The following is a 15,337-nucleotide window of genomic DNA, read 5'->3' on the forward strand; positions in this document are numbered from 1 at the left end:
GACAGACAGACAGACAGACAGACAGACAGACAGACAGGCAGTGCAAAAGACAAAAAGGAGGACCCGGTCCCCTTTGATGATGCTGGCATATGATGCAAGCGACAGTTCAAAGAAATGGGGGTGGAGTGGTGGGTGGGGTTGCTGGTGGGGTGGGTTTTCCAAAGAAGCAGAATGTCCACTGACATGTTAATAGCACAAACCACATCTCCATTCTCTCCTGACGGCTCATGATGGAACAATACAGCCACGGCGCTGTGAGAGCCAGATGAGGAGGGAGAGTAGCGGAGTGGAGATACTGTTCCATTTTCTGCCCTGTCAGATGCCCGCCCCACACACACGACGCGCCGACTCTGTGCCACCCCACTGAAGGGGGGGGGGGGGGCAGCGGAGTCAGGCACTGATGGGTGGGGTCCTCACCCACGGGTGCAGAGGACGGTTGGGGTTTAGCCTCCCCACTGAGAGCAGCTCCCCGAGACCCACAACCCCCCACCACCACCCGCCCCAAACCACCACCCACGCCATCGCTCCCCCACTCAAGGCAGCCACCACCCAGGGGCTAACAGCAGGGAGGGTGGAGGGCAAGTTTTGATGTCTCGATTAAGTTGTGTATGTGTGCATTTGAGTGTGTGCTTGTGTGTGTGTGTGTGTGTGTGTGTGTGTGTGTGTGTGTGTGTGTGTGTGTGTGTGTGTGTGTGTGTGTGTGTGCGTGTGTGTATGAACGCTACACTGCAAAGGGGCAGGACCAATTGGGGGGATGGCTGTCAAATGTTCCTTTTTTAAAGGTTGCTAGGGAGGTTGCTCTCTCTCTCCTCTCCTCTCCTCTCCTCTCTCTCTCCTCTCCTCGTCTCTCCTTCCCTCTCCTGGCTGCAGTGACCCCCAGTGGCCCTACTCTGGAACACTGTAATCTCCTGTCCCCTTAAAGAGACAGCCAGACCCTGCACCCGAGACCAGACCAGCTGAGTGGAGCGGTGAGACTGACGACGTCCTTGAGTGGGGGAGACAAAACCACTCAGCACCAAACCGCCTCCTGGCCAAAGCAGTGCCAAGCCGCCAAGCTCTGCCCGCATTCACCAGTCAACCACCAGGCTTGTCCACACAAAGGCCACTGTTCAGCAGGGGAAACCATAATCGCAGCGTCCCTACACACACACACACACACACACACACACACACACACACACACACACACACATAAACAAACACACACACACAAACACACAGCGCTGGTAATTGGAGTCAGACGTGGGCCATTCCACTCATTCCATCTTGGCCCCACAGAGACGAGTGTAAATAAAGAAAGAGAAGATCCCCCTCGCTCCTCATTAGTGGTGGGGGAAGAAATTCCCCAAGCCTGCCCGACAAACTCCACTCCTACAGCTACAGTATACCCCTCCAGTAGGGATGCAGAGCATATAGAAGATGGAATGTATATATATATATGTGTGTGTGTATGTGTAAATAAATAAATAAACACAAACATAAATAAATAAATAAAAGCTAGTGTGGTAATTATAGGGGCTATGCTCTGCCACAATGCTGCTGACAGCCAGTGTAAACTCCTGCCCGAGACACTATTTACTGAAGTGTGGCCTTATTAAATATTAACAAACAGTGGGGGTTGCTGGTGCTTTCTGGAAGATTCTAGCCGGCCAAAGCAATCTCGCCATCCCTTCCAGGGCCGAGGCGCACACCTTAAAGCCTGGGCTACTCGCAGGTAGAGACATCCTCACAGTGGCCAAGAGAGAGGGGGGGGGGGGCATGAATGTTTCTGATATATTCATCTCTTTATTGTGAACTGCACACGCTTCACGGCGGAGGGAACTGTCAGCAAGGCAATCTGCTGGCGTTGAAAAGCATCGTGGCAGCCTTGAGGGGAAGGCGAGGCGAAGGCTGTCGGACTATTCAAGCCTGAGCACCATTCATGGCGGAGGGGCCGGTAGGCCAAAGGCAGGGATGCGGTTTGGACAAACAGGCTCCAGGGTCCAGGCCCGGGGCCTCATACATCTATTGAGGAGACTTCTCAGAAATGAGAGAGATGCTGTAGCCGATAAGAACGCACATGGATTATGCCTTTAATGTAAGCAAATAACTTGCATAGCGCTGCAGACAAATCTGACGCTCTCGCATAAGGGTATGTGGACGCACAAGTATATGGAGGACACACACACACACATACATTTATACATAAATATTAATTCACATACACACACACACACACACACACACACACACACTTAAATTTAAATACATACAAATTAATTTACACACACTCTCTCTCTCTGTCACTCTCACACACACACACACACACACACACACACACACACACAAACACACAATCATACATACATTTATACTTAAATACATACAAATTCATTTACACACACACTCACACACAAAATCATACATACATTTACGCTCTCGCACTCTCTCTCTCTCTCTCCCTCTCTCTCACTCACTCACAAACACACATTCAACTGCTTGTATGCAGTCACACAAGCACACACCTGCACACACACACACACACACACACATACACACACGCACACACACACACACACACACACACACACACACACACACACACACACACACACACACTGCTTGTATGCAATCACACGAGCACACACACACACACACACACACATACACTCACTAAGGTCTACAGGGAGGAACTGAAGTGGCTCCATTGTTCCTGAGCAGTGGACCTGTGTGTCAGACTCGCCCAGCCCTCTCCTCAGCCCATTACTCCCAGGAAGAGAGGGATGAGAGGGGGACAAAAGGAGGAGGGCAGAGGAGGGGAAGAAAGAGGTGGGAGCACTGGAGGGAGGGAGAGAGAGAGAACCAACAAAAGGTTCACATCTGGAGGAGGAAACAATGATGCTTCATCCTCTTTCCCCAAAAGGAATGATAAGTCTGTGTGTGTGTGTGTGTGTGTTTCTGTCTTTGAGTGTTAGTGTGTGTGTGTGTGTGTGTGAGGTCTGTTAAACGCTTGAGTGGTTTGACAGTATCTGATGCTGGAGGATGCCTTCCCCAGGGAGCGAGAGAGAGAGAGAGAGAGAGAGAGAGCAAGACAGAGAGACCGAGCAGGAACTCCACGTCTCAGGGGCATGTTCCAGCGCAGAGCGGAGGAATAGGAAGAAAGGATAGAGAAGAACACACAGACGGATGGAGAGAGGAGCGCACGCACGGACGGTCACTGGCGTAGATCCTTCCTCCTGTCTTCAGGATTTGTATCAATTAGGATAGAAGGGCTTTTCTCCAATGTCAAACGCCCTCCAAAAACAAAACGATAAAATGCATTCAAACAAACGATTACTTCTATCAATGTAATGTAATGAAATCAATCTAATAATTTGCTTTATTTCTTTTGGTTCAGGCAATTACTTGCTTTAATCATGTTTTACCTCACCTAAATTAAAACAGCTTAGAGCTAATTGCAGCTAAATGCATTCAAAATTGGTCCGGGCCATCTGGATTTTTGCAAGATGGAAAAAACAACAATTAATTCAAATTAAATACTACAGAACATGGCAATGCAACCCCCACTGGTACTGCTTAGACTCAAGGAGGTCTCTGGACTTGAACTGGCAAAAAGACTCATGTTGGCTTGGCCCTTTGATTGGCCTCAGTGACCTCAGCTAACTAATCTGCCCTGCAGTCACGCACTTGATGGTTTACTGAGCTGCATGTGTGTGTGTGTGTGTGTGTGTACAACAAGACTCAGACTGTATTATTCCCAGTCTTTTTTTCTCATCTGGACTCAGGAGGAGAGATGACAGATGTTTGTGTGTGTGTGTGTGTGTGTGTGTGTGTGTGTTTTTGTCCTTGGCAATCAAAAGCTGACGTACAGATACCAGGATAAGCAATAGGAAGAAAGAGGCCATACCGGCAAGGGTATAGAGACTACCCCCCCAACCCCATACCCCTTGTCTCTTATACACCTATAGCTTCATATATAATAGATAATGTTCCACTGTGCAGGTCTCAAACTAAAGCTTGTACACTAGGTGGTGATGCATTTAAAACATCATTGCCACTTGAATTATACCCTTGATATCTTACTTCTTACACTTACCTTACTATTTTATTTTATTACTAATATTTCTATGTCATATTTAAATTTAATTTATTTGGTGAAGCTGAGCTGACTAACTCTAAAAATGTCAAATTGGTATGGCAACTTTATTGAGTATGTGACAATACTTGAACTTGAACTTGATGAGTATTCATAGAGAGGTTTGGAGGGGGGTGGGGAGGGGTGTCTTTGACTGACCGACAGTGGCCTTGCTCCTGCTCAGCCTGCGTGCACCCTTCCACTGGGGCGCCGTGTTGTCCTTCAAGGCGTTCTCGATCTCCCGCTCCATCAGTAGCCCCAGCTCCTTGGTCACCGTGCCCAGGTACACCTGGTTGAGGAAGCCCAGGGTGGCGTGCGGTTCCACGCCCACGACGTTCAGCGCGTGGAGGTCCTCGGTCACCATGGTGGCGAGGGCCGGCACGGCCACCCGGAAGCCCACCGCCAGCCGTTCGAAGCCCCGCTCGGCCGCTCGGGCTGCTCTGGACACCTGGGAGGCCTGGACGAGGGCCCGCGTGGCTTTGGCGCGGAGCCGCTGGTAGCGCGCCAGCACCTGGCTCTCCGGGTAGAGGAAGAGAAGCTGCTGGAGGCAGACGATGCGCTTGGGCACCCGAGACACCACACCCACCTCCTCATCTTCCTCCTCATCTTCCTCCTCCTCCTCTTCCTCCTTCTCCTCACCTTCCTCCCCTGCCCTCGCGGTCCCGCCGCCACCGCCGCCGACCATCTCCAGCTTCTCCAGCAGGTGGAGCTGCAGCTGGAGCCGCACTTCCTCCCACAGGTCCTGCAGCTCCAGGGGCGACTCGTCGCGCACCGTGCAGAAGATGCTGGGCAGCAGCGAGGTTTGCTGGGAGCCCAGGGGGACGGAGCTGGGGAAGGAGATGCCACACTGGTAGGAGATGTTCACCAGGAGCTGCAGCACCACCTCCTCGCGGTTCTCCTCCGCCTTCAGGAACTGTTGCTGTAGATAGGGGTGAAAAGACCAAAATGTTTGCCGAGTGTGTGCAAATCCCTCAGAAACATCAACACATGGACCTCTGCTTTTATTGAAGCATTTTATTACTAAGTAAGAAAATAAATAAGTAAGTTTAATTGGTAACACTTTACTTGACAGTATCGACATAAGAGTGACATGACACTGTCATGACACATGAACTCCAACCCTAACCCTATCCCTAACCTGACAAAAAAACATGACAAACATGACAAAAACCAAATGACACTTAATGACAGAAGTGTTATGTCATAAACATTTATGACTTGTTTATGACACGTTCATGACAGTGTCATGTTACTCTTATGTCGATACTGTCAAGTAAAGTGTAACCATTTATTTATATAGCATATTTAAGACCAAAGTGCTTCTCACAGTATAAATAAATAAATAAATAAATAAATAAATAAAGGAAAGAAATAAAACAGAAACATACCGAACACACAGACCAAACACACAGACCAAACACACAGACCAAGTATGCAGTATTTACAGACAAAGACGTGACAATAGCTTTACTAAACTTAACCATACTTTATTACTGCAGTACTATCGCATCATTTCATCCCTCTTTCTGAAGCTTTCCACCCACCATCCAGGTCAAGTTTGAGGATAGAACTGATGTAGGGAAATGTTCATAAGAGTTTCAACACTAGCCTTCAGACACTGGCTATCACGATCACTCTCAATATGCTTTCTCTAGTAGCCTTCATCTCCATCTTAAGCGCTTGTGTTCACAAGGACTATATAATCTAAAAAGGAGAAAAGACCGCATAAATCAATCTTTTTATTGCACAAATGCATTTCTTCTTCAGTGTGATCTGATCTAAGCCATCTTGGTGACTCACATACTTCTTCTGATGTCAGTTCTGTGCAGATCTGTGTAATATCATTCAGTCCCCTTTAGCTCCAACCATCCTTGAATTGGCTAGAATATTGTGTTTGTGTGAGAGTTTGTTTATGTGTGTGTGTGTGTGTGTGTGTGTGTACTGTACCTGTGTGTGTGTGTGTGTGTGTGTATCTGTTTGCACATGTGTGTGTATCTGTTTGCACATGTGTGTGTGTGTGTGTGTGTGTGTGTGTGTGTGTGTGTGTGTGTGTGTGTGTGTGTGTGTGTGTGTTTTGACATTGTGACTTGACTTGACGCTGGGCTTTACCAGTGCTCTGTAGAACTCCAGCAGCTCCTGGTGTCCCGTGGCGACAGGCCTGAGGCCGTTGGGGTTGCGCGGGTTGAACCACTGCAGCAGCTCCGTAGGGCTGGAGGGCCTCTCACCGCCCACTCACCCATCTTCCCCTGCAGATCCCGCAGGCTCTGCTCGATGCTGGACGATGGATGGACAGGAGAAGAGAAGAGAAAGTGGTGAGGAGGACTGTCGCTGCCCAATGCGAGTCGTGCATATGTCCATTTAACGACTTTCACATGAGCTACAAGAGACAGCGGCAATCCAAGATGGCGGAGCTAATTCTACATAAAATTCTACATAAAATAAATAACTTCAGGATTTGTGCCCTTATATTGTCTAAATGTTAGTGAGTAATAAGAATTATTAAATCTGAAAAGTCTGATTTTGTGACCAAATAGCATGTTTTGAGCATGCGCGAGACTCACATCGGGCAGCGACAAGGACCCGTCCACCCACATCACCAACCCCTGGACCCAGACCAAGGCCCAAGCCTCAGCGTCTGCCCCCTGTCCCCCCTAACCATCCCCCAGAAAGGAGGGCCATCACACGTAATGGACACAGACATCAATATAATCTCGTGTCTCGGCGTCTACCGGGGTGTCTGGTGCTGCTCGAAAATTGGCTGGTGGAGAGAGTGACATGTCTCGCTCATGGAGGGTGTGCCACACAGGCCTGTTATGCCACACACATGCAGACAGACACACACACACACACACACACACACACACACACACACACACACATTACCGCATGCACGCTGTCATCTCCTCGCTGAAGCCTGATAAATCAGAGGTGACACCTCTCGGCGCTTTGCCGCTCTCGTACGCCCTGTCTCCATGCAAATCAAGCAATGCGATGCAACGCAATGTTTGTGTGTGTGTGTGTGTGTGTGTGTGTGTGTGTGTGTGTGTGTGTGTGTTTAGAATGTCACACGTGTGTGCGTGTGTACGTGTGTATTGTGTGTGTGTTTGAGATGGCTGCGGCAACCAAAACCCCATCCCACACAAGCCTTCAAAGCCCACACACACACACACACACACACAGACAGGCATGCATATTTGCATTGCCCCCAGATGCCTCACAACGACCAAAACATTAAACGGCATTTAAAATATGACATGTTTTAGAAAGGAAAAAGAATGTCACGCATAAAAAGCAGAATTAATTTTTCACAATGTGTGCCCCAACATCTAAGTTGGATGAGGGGGAAAAAATGTACAGTTGTTCAGTGTGCGCAAAAAAAAAAAAAGTTGCGACTTTGGTGCTTCCTTTATTGTCTACGCCATATTTGCCAACAGGAAAACAGTGAAAAAGTCTCGTTTCATTATGAGTTGAGCTCTGTCTAGCACAGATGACACCCTGGTCATGACAGCCTGGATTCTGAGCAGCAACTCTAACATTCTGCTTTTTAATTAATAGCCCAGAGCCCAGTGTTAAAACTATAAACAAATATATAAATAAAAGGGCCCTCCGTGAAAAACCGAGGCCGTAAACAGACTGTTCCAAAAGTGCGGGGAGTCTGTTCCCCGACTCGACTTCGCCGCGTGCTTGTTTTTGATTACCCGTTTGCTGTGTTCTGCGACTCCTTCTGTCACAACGATTTCCTGAGCTACACTCAAAGCAAAAAAAAAAAAAACATGTCAAAGGTGGTTGCTATTTGGAGGCAAACACACAGTAAACTTAACCACAACTTGCTCGCACATACAGTATGTGGAACTCTGACAAATAAATAGGTATGAGGAATCCAAAAAGCTTTTCTGATAATAATTACCAGCAACTTATGATTATACGGGTTTCGGACTATAGTGAAAATATTCGCATAACATCGCTGCCCTAAGATGGCCGAGTCGGGGTGTTCACACAGGCAATGGGCTTGCCAGCACTAAGTGCGGCGCATCAGGAACTAATACACGCACCATTTCCCATGTGTTGTTTTTACGGCACGTGAAATCACGCCGCATGGACAGCCCCTCATCCCACGCTGCCTCGGCAATCCTCGCTGAAAGACATGTTCATGGCATCCACCTGCGGCATGCGTGCGTGTGTGGACAGAAATATAGGCCTAAGTCTCTTTTAATGTGCGCACATAAAACAGGATTTGTGCGGTGCGGTGTTGGGCGGTATTGGGTGGTGGTGCTGGTGCTGGTGCAGTGTGTGGTGGAGCTGGGCGCCACCCCAGGACTCGGGACTCCGACAGCAGGTCCGCCATGAGCTCCCATCTGTGCACCCACCCCGCCTCCACATCCCGCTCCAGCACTGTAAAAAAAAAACAACAAAAAAACACACACGCACACAACTCGATGGAGCCCAGACGAACCCACCCAACCCTCTCCGACAAAACCCAGAGACGGAGAGAGAGACGTGCCTTTTGTTCAGCAGGGGGGGGGGGCGGGAGGCTCCGTCAGCTCCAAAAACCCTACAAGACATCACGCGACCCGCAGGGGTGATGGCACCGGGTGGGCCTGGCACTCAATAGCAGGTCAGGGGACACCCTTGTTGCGTGTGCCCAGGGAAGTGTGGGTGGTGGTGGGGCTGGCCATGTGTGTGTGTGTGTGTGGGGGGTGGGGGCTGATGATCGGAGAACAGCACGGTCTGCCAGGGTGAGAGTGATGTTCCAGACACTCAATTAGTAACAGCAGGCCGAACGTGATGTAGAATAGCACGCAGGGAGAGCTGCTCGTACGGGTCCAGGCGCCTTAATGGGAGACAAATGACTGGGCAAAAGGAATTGATTATTCTGTCGACTGATGAGTTTTTCTCTCTCTCTCTCCCCTCTCTCCCCCTCTCTCTCCCCTCTCTCTCTCTCTCTCTCTCTCTCTCTCTCTCTCTTTTTTACAGTTACTTTGTCTTTCTGTCTTCAATTTCGCTTTCGCTCTCTGACACACGCTCACACACATGCTTGCTTTCTTGTCTGCACTAATCTTCACTTTGATACAGGATTAACGGTTTGATTGAAAGTGAGCAAGAGTGTAAGAGTGATTGTCAGTGTGTGTCGGGGTGTTTGTGTGTGTATGTGTGTGTGTATGTGTGTGTGTGTGTGTGTCGGCTTGTGTGTGTGTGTGTGTGTGTGTGTGTGTGTGTGTGTGTGTGTGTGTGTGTGTCGGCATGTGTGTGTGTGTAAGACAGTGCTAGCCTCACTACACCTCCTATGATGACCCCAACCTCAAAAGGTTCTTCACCAGCCCCAGACTAATCAACTTCCGTGGATTAGCGTCCTACCACTACAGAGGAAGAGAGAATGGCTGAAAGACGAGTGGAGATGGACTGGGAGAGAGAGCGAGAGAGAGAGGGAGGGAGAGAGAGAGAGAGGAAGAGACGGAGAGATGGAGAGAGTGATTCTTGACAAAGCAGCAGGGTGGAAGAAGCAAGCCCACCTGTGACTGGTTAGCAAAAAAAAAACAGTGGATGAGAAAAGCCCTCCACTCCCCCAACCCAACCTAAACAAAAAGGGTTTTGTAAAATGAGAAGAGGAAGGGATCCTTTAAATCCTCACTCAACACTCACTCCCTTTCCCCACCTGTCAATCACCCCCCCCCCCCTACACACACACACACACAAACCAAAAAAACAAAGAGTAAAAGAGTCGTTTTTTAAAGATCACACCAGAGCATGGCAAGCAGGCCTATCGGAAAAAAAGTGTGCATCTGAGGCTTTTATTAGATATGATGGTGAGTTTCACAGCTCTGTGACTAACGGAAACCCAATCCGCTGATTAGTCAGCAGTTTGACGTTATCTTAAGTTCCTTGTCAAAATTAATTTAGTGTGGGTGGGCTGTGCGCTCCAGGGGAGAGGAGAAGAGAAGAGTGGGAAGGGGGGTGGGGGGCAGGAAGGGATCCTTTTCAAATAAGCTCCAGCTTCAGTGAGCAACCATCCCCAACTGCACAGGAAACCAATCTCTACCCCCAATGCCATTATCAAACAGGCCTCTCCCCTCCCACACACACACACACACCAACTCACCCAACGCAGAGAGCCAAAGAACCACCTGAAAGTGGATACCCTCAACCACCTGCCCGTGGCTCCCTATCTAAGGCTTTCCTATCTTCATATCCTTCCAACCGCAAAGCAGCAAGACATTTGTCAGGACATTCACACACACACACACACACACACACACACACACACACGAGTGCACGTGTGGCACCCGATCGTGCATTAGATTGGCAAGTGCCTGCAGTTATCAGCAGTATGGCACTTCCCCTGCCAAAGTAACCTGAGGCCCCCTGTGCCCTCGACCCACACACACACACACACACACACACACACGGGCCAGCTTTATTCAGGGGGGCACGCAGGAAAAGTGTCCCATCTGAGGAAACCTAATGGATTACAGCATTTCAATTTGGGGCGAGCCAAGCCCGATGTCAACCTATCTTAATCTCCTCCAATTAGGAGCCGGCTCTTAGGCAAATGTCTGACATGGGAGAGCTGGGTGCATGCCAAGCAACCCTGACCCATAGAGAGGTTAAAGCCATGGGAGTAGGCAGCTGTAGCTCTCTCATACTCTCTCTCATACTCTCTCACTCTCTCTCTCTCTCACTCTCTCTCTCTCTCTCTCTCTCTCTCTCTCTCTCTCTCTCTCTCACTCTCTCTCACTCTCTCATTTCCTTTTCCTGTCCTTCGTTCCTTTTTTCCCCCTCCTTCCATAATTTGTCCCAGACACCACTAAGTGGCTTAGGCAGCAGGTGTAGTGTGTGACACTGGGCCCACCCGGGTGCGTTTTACCAATAGAGAGGGGGGGGGGCTGTGGCGGTGGTGGGGGATCTGTGAAGCGTTCCGAGCCTGAAAAGAAACCCAAGGCTGACTGACCAACACAATTGAGCATCACTCTCTCTTCCTCCTCTTTCCTCCCCTCTCCCCCCCTCTCTTTTTTTTCACACAATTTCCCATTATCCCCCTCTTTGTTCTTATAATGGCTATCCGTCTCCCATCTCCCCAAGAACACTAAATAAGCCTTTAATGCTTGGAAAGCAGAAAAATACCTCAGCCTTGGGTAATAAGCCTTGAATTACCCACCCAAGGGTTTTCATTTCAAGATGTGGAATCTTCAATTATTACTCTCTCCCCATTTTGCGGATGGAGGAGAGAAAAGAGAGGAGAGCGGTGCAGGATGAGAGGCCCGGCTCTAATGGCAACAGCAGTGGGCGGCTTTGTTCGGGCACAACACATTTAGCACAGCCTCGCACCTGACCGTCCACCTCCTCACAAACAGCACAAAGGGATAAAAGCATCATGGGGGAAAGAGGGAGAGAGAGAGGGAGAAAGATAGATTTATCCATCGCCTCTCTTCCCTCAAAAGGAAATGGAGAGAGAGAGAGAAGGACAGAGGGAGGGAGAGCGAGAGGTGCGATCTCAGCCCATGAGAGCTTCTCCTCTCCTCTGCCGTGAGGGCCCATGCTTCAGAGCGAGAGAGAAAGAGCAGAGAGAGAGAGGGAGGGAGAGAGGGAGGGTGGGAGGGGTTAGAGTGAGGGATATGAGAGAAAAGAGAAGACACAGAACAAAACAGAATGAGATAGAGATAGAGAGGGAGAGAGAGAGAGAGCTCTTTGGTCAGAGGTGTAATTTCCTGTTGAATTAGACCTTAAGAACAGGACGGCCTCCTCTGACCCCATGGCATGACATTGAGGAAAGTAAAAAGAAATCAGAGGAGCAGAGGACTCGGGTTCTCCTCCTCAGATCCCCTTCACCCCACACATGGCCCTTGCCTGTCTGATTACAAAGAGGCCTTCAGTCATGGAACAAAACTAAAACACAAGTAATGACACACTGTGTAGATTGTGACAAAACCAAAGCTTTCCTTTGACATGTTCCAACAGTAAAAAAAAAAACTATAGTTATTGTGGCAGTAGGGGGGGATTGAGCGGTCTCATCAAGGCTTTCTTGTCCTAAAGGTCTTACTTGTGGTGTAAAACTAGCTAATCGAATTTGCCAGTAGTTAATAAACTAGCTCTGGCTTTGCCCCTTTGCCCATCATTCCAATTAAGGCCCTCAAACTCTGAAAGCAGACTAGGACTGTGGTTAGCGAGATCTACTGACCTGCTGGCGTTGAGCTTTAGCTTCTCTTCCGTGTCTCGGAGGAGCTGCTGGATGTCCGCTTCTGTTGGCACGCCGGACAGCGGCAGGTCCGCTGCGATGTGGTCATACGGCAGGTCCCGCTGCCAGTCCATGCCTGGCTGGGCACTGCTGGGGCACAAGCGTATGGATCAGTGTGCGCCACTTTGACCAGGAAAGTGGATCCATGTCTCTGAAGAGAGGCTGCATTATACCTCTAAAGTTTGCAAACAACCCCAAAAAAAAAAAAAAAAAAGAAAACTGCCATTTTTGCCCATATAAGGAGATCTGGATGATGTGTATGCCCATATAAGGAGGCATGGTTCTCCTTATATGGGAAAAAATGGCAGTTGGGGTCCTTCTAGTAGGCAAACCAGAGGTCTATTTAGGGTTTGTTAAGAGGGAGGGGTTGACTAGTTATAATAGCCTCAATAACATCATATACTACAGTGCATACAATACAGAAGATGAATATTAATGTTCTCGCTAACAATTCTAAGCTAATTGATTCATCCTGCATATGAAACAAAGAGATGGCTCTGTGAACTGAACAGGTTTCCTGCTTCAAAATGCCCTCTCTGTGTCCCTCCATCTTGTATTCTGGGTACGTGATGAAGAGCACTCGTGTACATTCAAGTCACAATAGGGGCAACTTTACGATAATTGCAAAGGGCAACCATCAGGGGAGCGAGAGAGGGACGCCGAGGAGTCAGGTGTCTGAAAATAAACACCGGTCAGCTCTTCACCTTGAACAAGAGGGTGGGCGGGCGAGAGTTGACTCGCCTCCTCCGGCACTACACCGCAATCCACGGCGTCAACAAGCTCCCGACGGCAGCCGCAAGAACCCCACCAACCACCACCACCACCACCATCCCACACCCACAAACATACACACACACACACACACACACACACAAACACAAACACACAAACACACACACACACACACAAACACACACACACACACACACACACACCTCCCATGTTATTCTGTGCAGGCGCCCGAGACATGCTATCAACGGCGTCATCACGAGTCAAGTGGGGAATAATGGAGAGTGTCAGTGTCAATTTGGCTCGGGCTGCCGCTCCTCTCCACCCCCACCCCCCCTTCATCTGGCCTGATTTTAATAATCCCCCGTCAAACTCCAAACAGCTCGCGATACCTCCCTGACACGACTGCCTTTTCGGCGTGCAGACAGAAATCTCAACATTAATTTAGCCCGCACAAAAGCGAAAGGCTGTCCAGCTGGACAAATATTATTTCCTTCACTTGACAGACTCCGCAGTTAAGCTTGTACTTTATTATTTCCTCTGTATTCTAAGCCCACCACCCCCTAACCACCATACCCCCCCCCACCCTTCCTCCACTTTCAGTGCACTGTCTGATGATGTGCGTCTGTGTGTGTGTGTGTGTGTGTGTGTGTGTGTGTGTGTGCATGGTGCGACTTCTGGAAGTGTGTCTGGGTTTTTCAATCATAGGATTAGACTCTACAGAGTGTAATTACACAGGAACTAGGGCTGTGTGTGTACTTTGTGGGAGTATGTGTGTGTGTGTATGTGCAGTGTGTGTGTGTGTGTGTGCGTGCGTGCGTGTGTACAGTGTGTGTGCATGCCAGTCTGTCTACTCGTCAGTCCCCGTGTATCACGTCTGTGTGTGTGTGTGTGTGTGTGTGTGTGTGTGTGTGTGTGTGTGTGTGTGTGTGCGTTCGTGTTTATGTTCTCACATATGCATCACAAAGGACGTGCATCAGCGCTTGCATCTGCTCACACTTGAGAGTAGTAGTAGTGTCAGGTTGGTGCCGTCACTTTCTGCGCACGGGGCCTAATTAAGGAGCTGCACTCTCCATCCTTCATTCTCTCCCTCCCTCCCTCCATCTCTCTCCCTCCCTCTCTTTATCTATTCTGAACTCTGATGTGCCAGGGCCCTGGTGGTTACAGCGACGCTGCCACACAGGGCTGAACTGGGGCAGACGGAGTCTCAGAACACTTAAGGAATGACTAGCAGCATCCTGCTGTCTGTGCTGTCTCTCCGACACATACTGCCTCCCTGCTTAAGGAGGCTTCTGAAGCACTTAGGAGTTGTCAGGTCAAACACAATCCTCCTCATAAAACGATACCACAGGTAATTATTTTCCAGACAACAAGGCAGAGGAGAGAGGAGACTCCAGTTCAATATTGAGGCCTAGCCTATTAGGCTACTTCAAAGTCGCCTTTCCTTAGGTTAACTGTCCTACACCATTGTTGTAAGGACATTGAAAATGTTACTGGGGTCAGAAAGTTTTTTTTTTTTTCCTACATGTTTTTTTTCTCTAATTATTTCCTGGACTTCATATATTTCAAATATAAAGTGATGCCATGTAGCATTAGATATGAAATGTCTATGACAAAATACCAGCAGAAGTGAAAAAGCCTAGTGCACATGAACTAAAGCAACAGCAAGGCTAAATATGTAATGAGAAAAATATGTATCTGAAAAACATTCATATTCCTTTGCTAGGATTTGTTGGGGTTTCCCCTCGTAATAGTTTTGTGTTCTCTTCCTTCCATTTTTGTTTGTTTGTTTATTTATTTGTTTAATTTGGCTAAATGTATTTTGTATACTGCATTTTGTGATTACACTTAATGCAAAGGACAGGTAAAGTTGTTCTGAATCCCAAACATTTAATTTATTTCAAGTCACTCTGCCCTTGAAAGAAGGTGAAAATTCCATCCTTTGCAGTATTGTTTTTATTTATTTATTTATTTATTTTATTTTATTCTATTCTTTTTTTTTTTTTTTTTGGGGGTTGGGGGGCGTTTTTTATATATATATAGAAGCTTGACAATAATTATTATAAGGGTTGCAAACTAAGGTACATTATTTTATGTTTTTATTTTTTTTTTCAACAAAACTGTCAGAGGCACTGTGAACTTCTTACCCCAAACTGAACTGTGCCCCATCAACACAACAAGGCAATTTATATCCAGCAAAAGATATTTTGAAAAATATCTTAATTACATAATGTACATACCACACAATACTTTTGGTTAACTTC

The 15,337-nt window shown here is 48.2% G+C and overlaps 1 protein-coding gene across 1 annotated transcript in view; it reads right to left on the bottom strand.

Moving 5' to 3' along the window:
• The window catches only part of kiaa0825 (KIAA0825 ortholog), a 124,527-nt gene that overhangs the window by 108,337 nt on the left and 853 nt on the right, over positions 1 to 15,337 (bottom strand). Inside the window, 4 exon segments of the mRNA XM_048235732.1 lie at positions 4,274 to 5,033; positions 6,224 to 6,345; positions 6,348 to 6,388; positions 12,288 to 12,431. Of these exon segments, the coding sequence (XP_048091689.1) occupies positions 4,274 to 5,033; positions 6,224 to 6,345; positions 6,348 to 6,388; positions 12,288 to 12,418 (1,054 nt within the window). The 5' untranslated portion in view covers positions 12,419 to 12,431.

The sequence above is a fragment of the Alosa alosa genome, chromosome 24, assembly GCF_017589495.1.
Source record: "Alosa alosa isolate M-15738 ecotype Scorff River chromosome 24, AALO_Geno_1.1, whole genome shotgun sequence".
NCBI lineage: Eukaryota > Metazoa > Chordata > Actinopteri > Clupeiformes > Clupeidae > Alosa > Alosa alosa.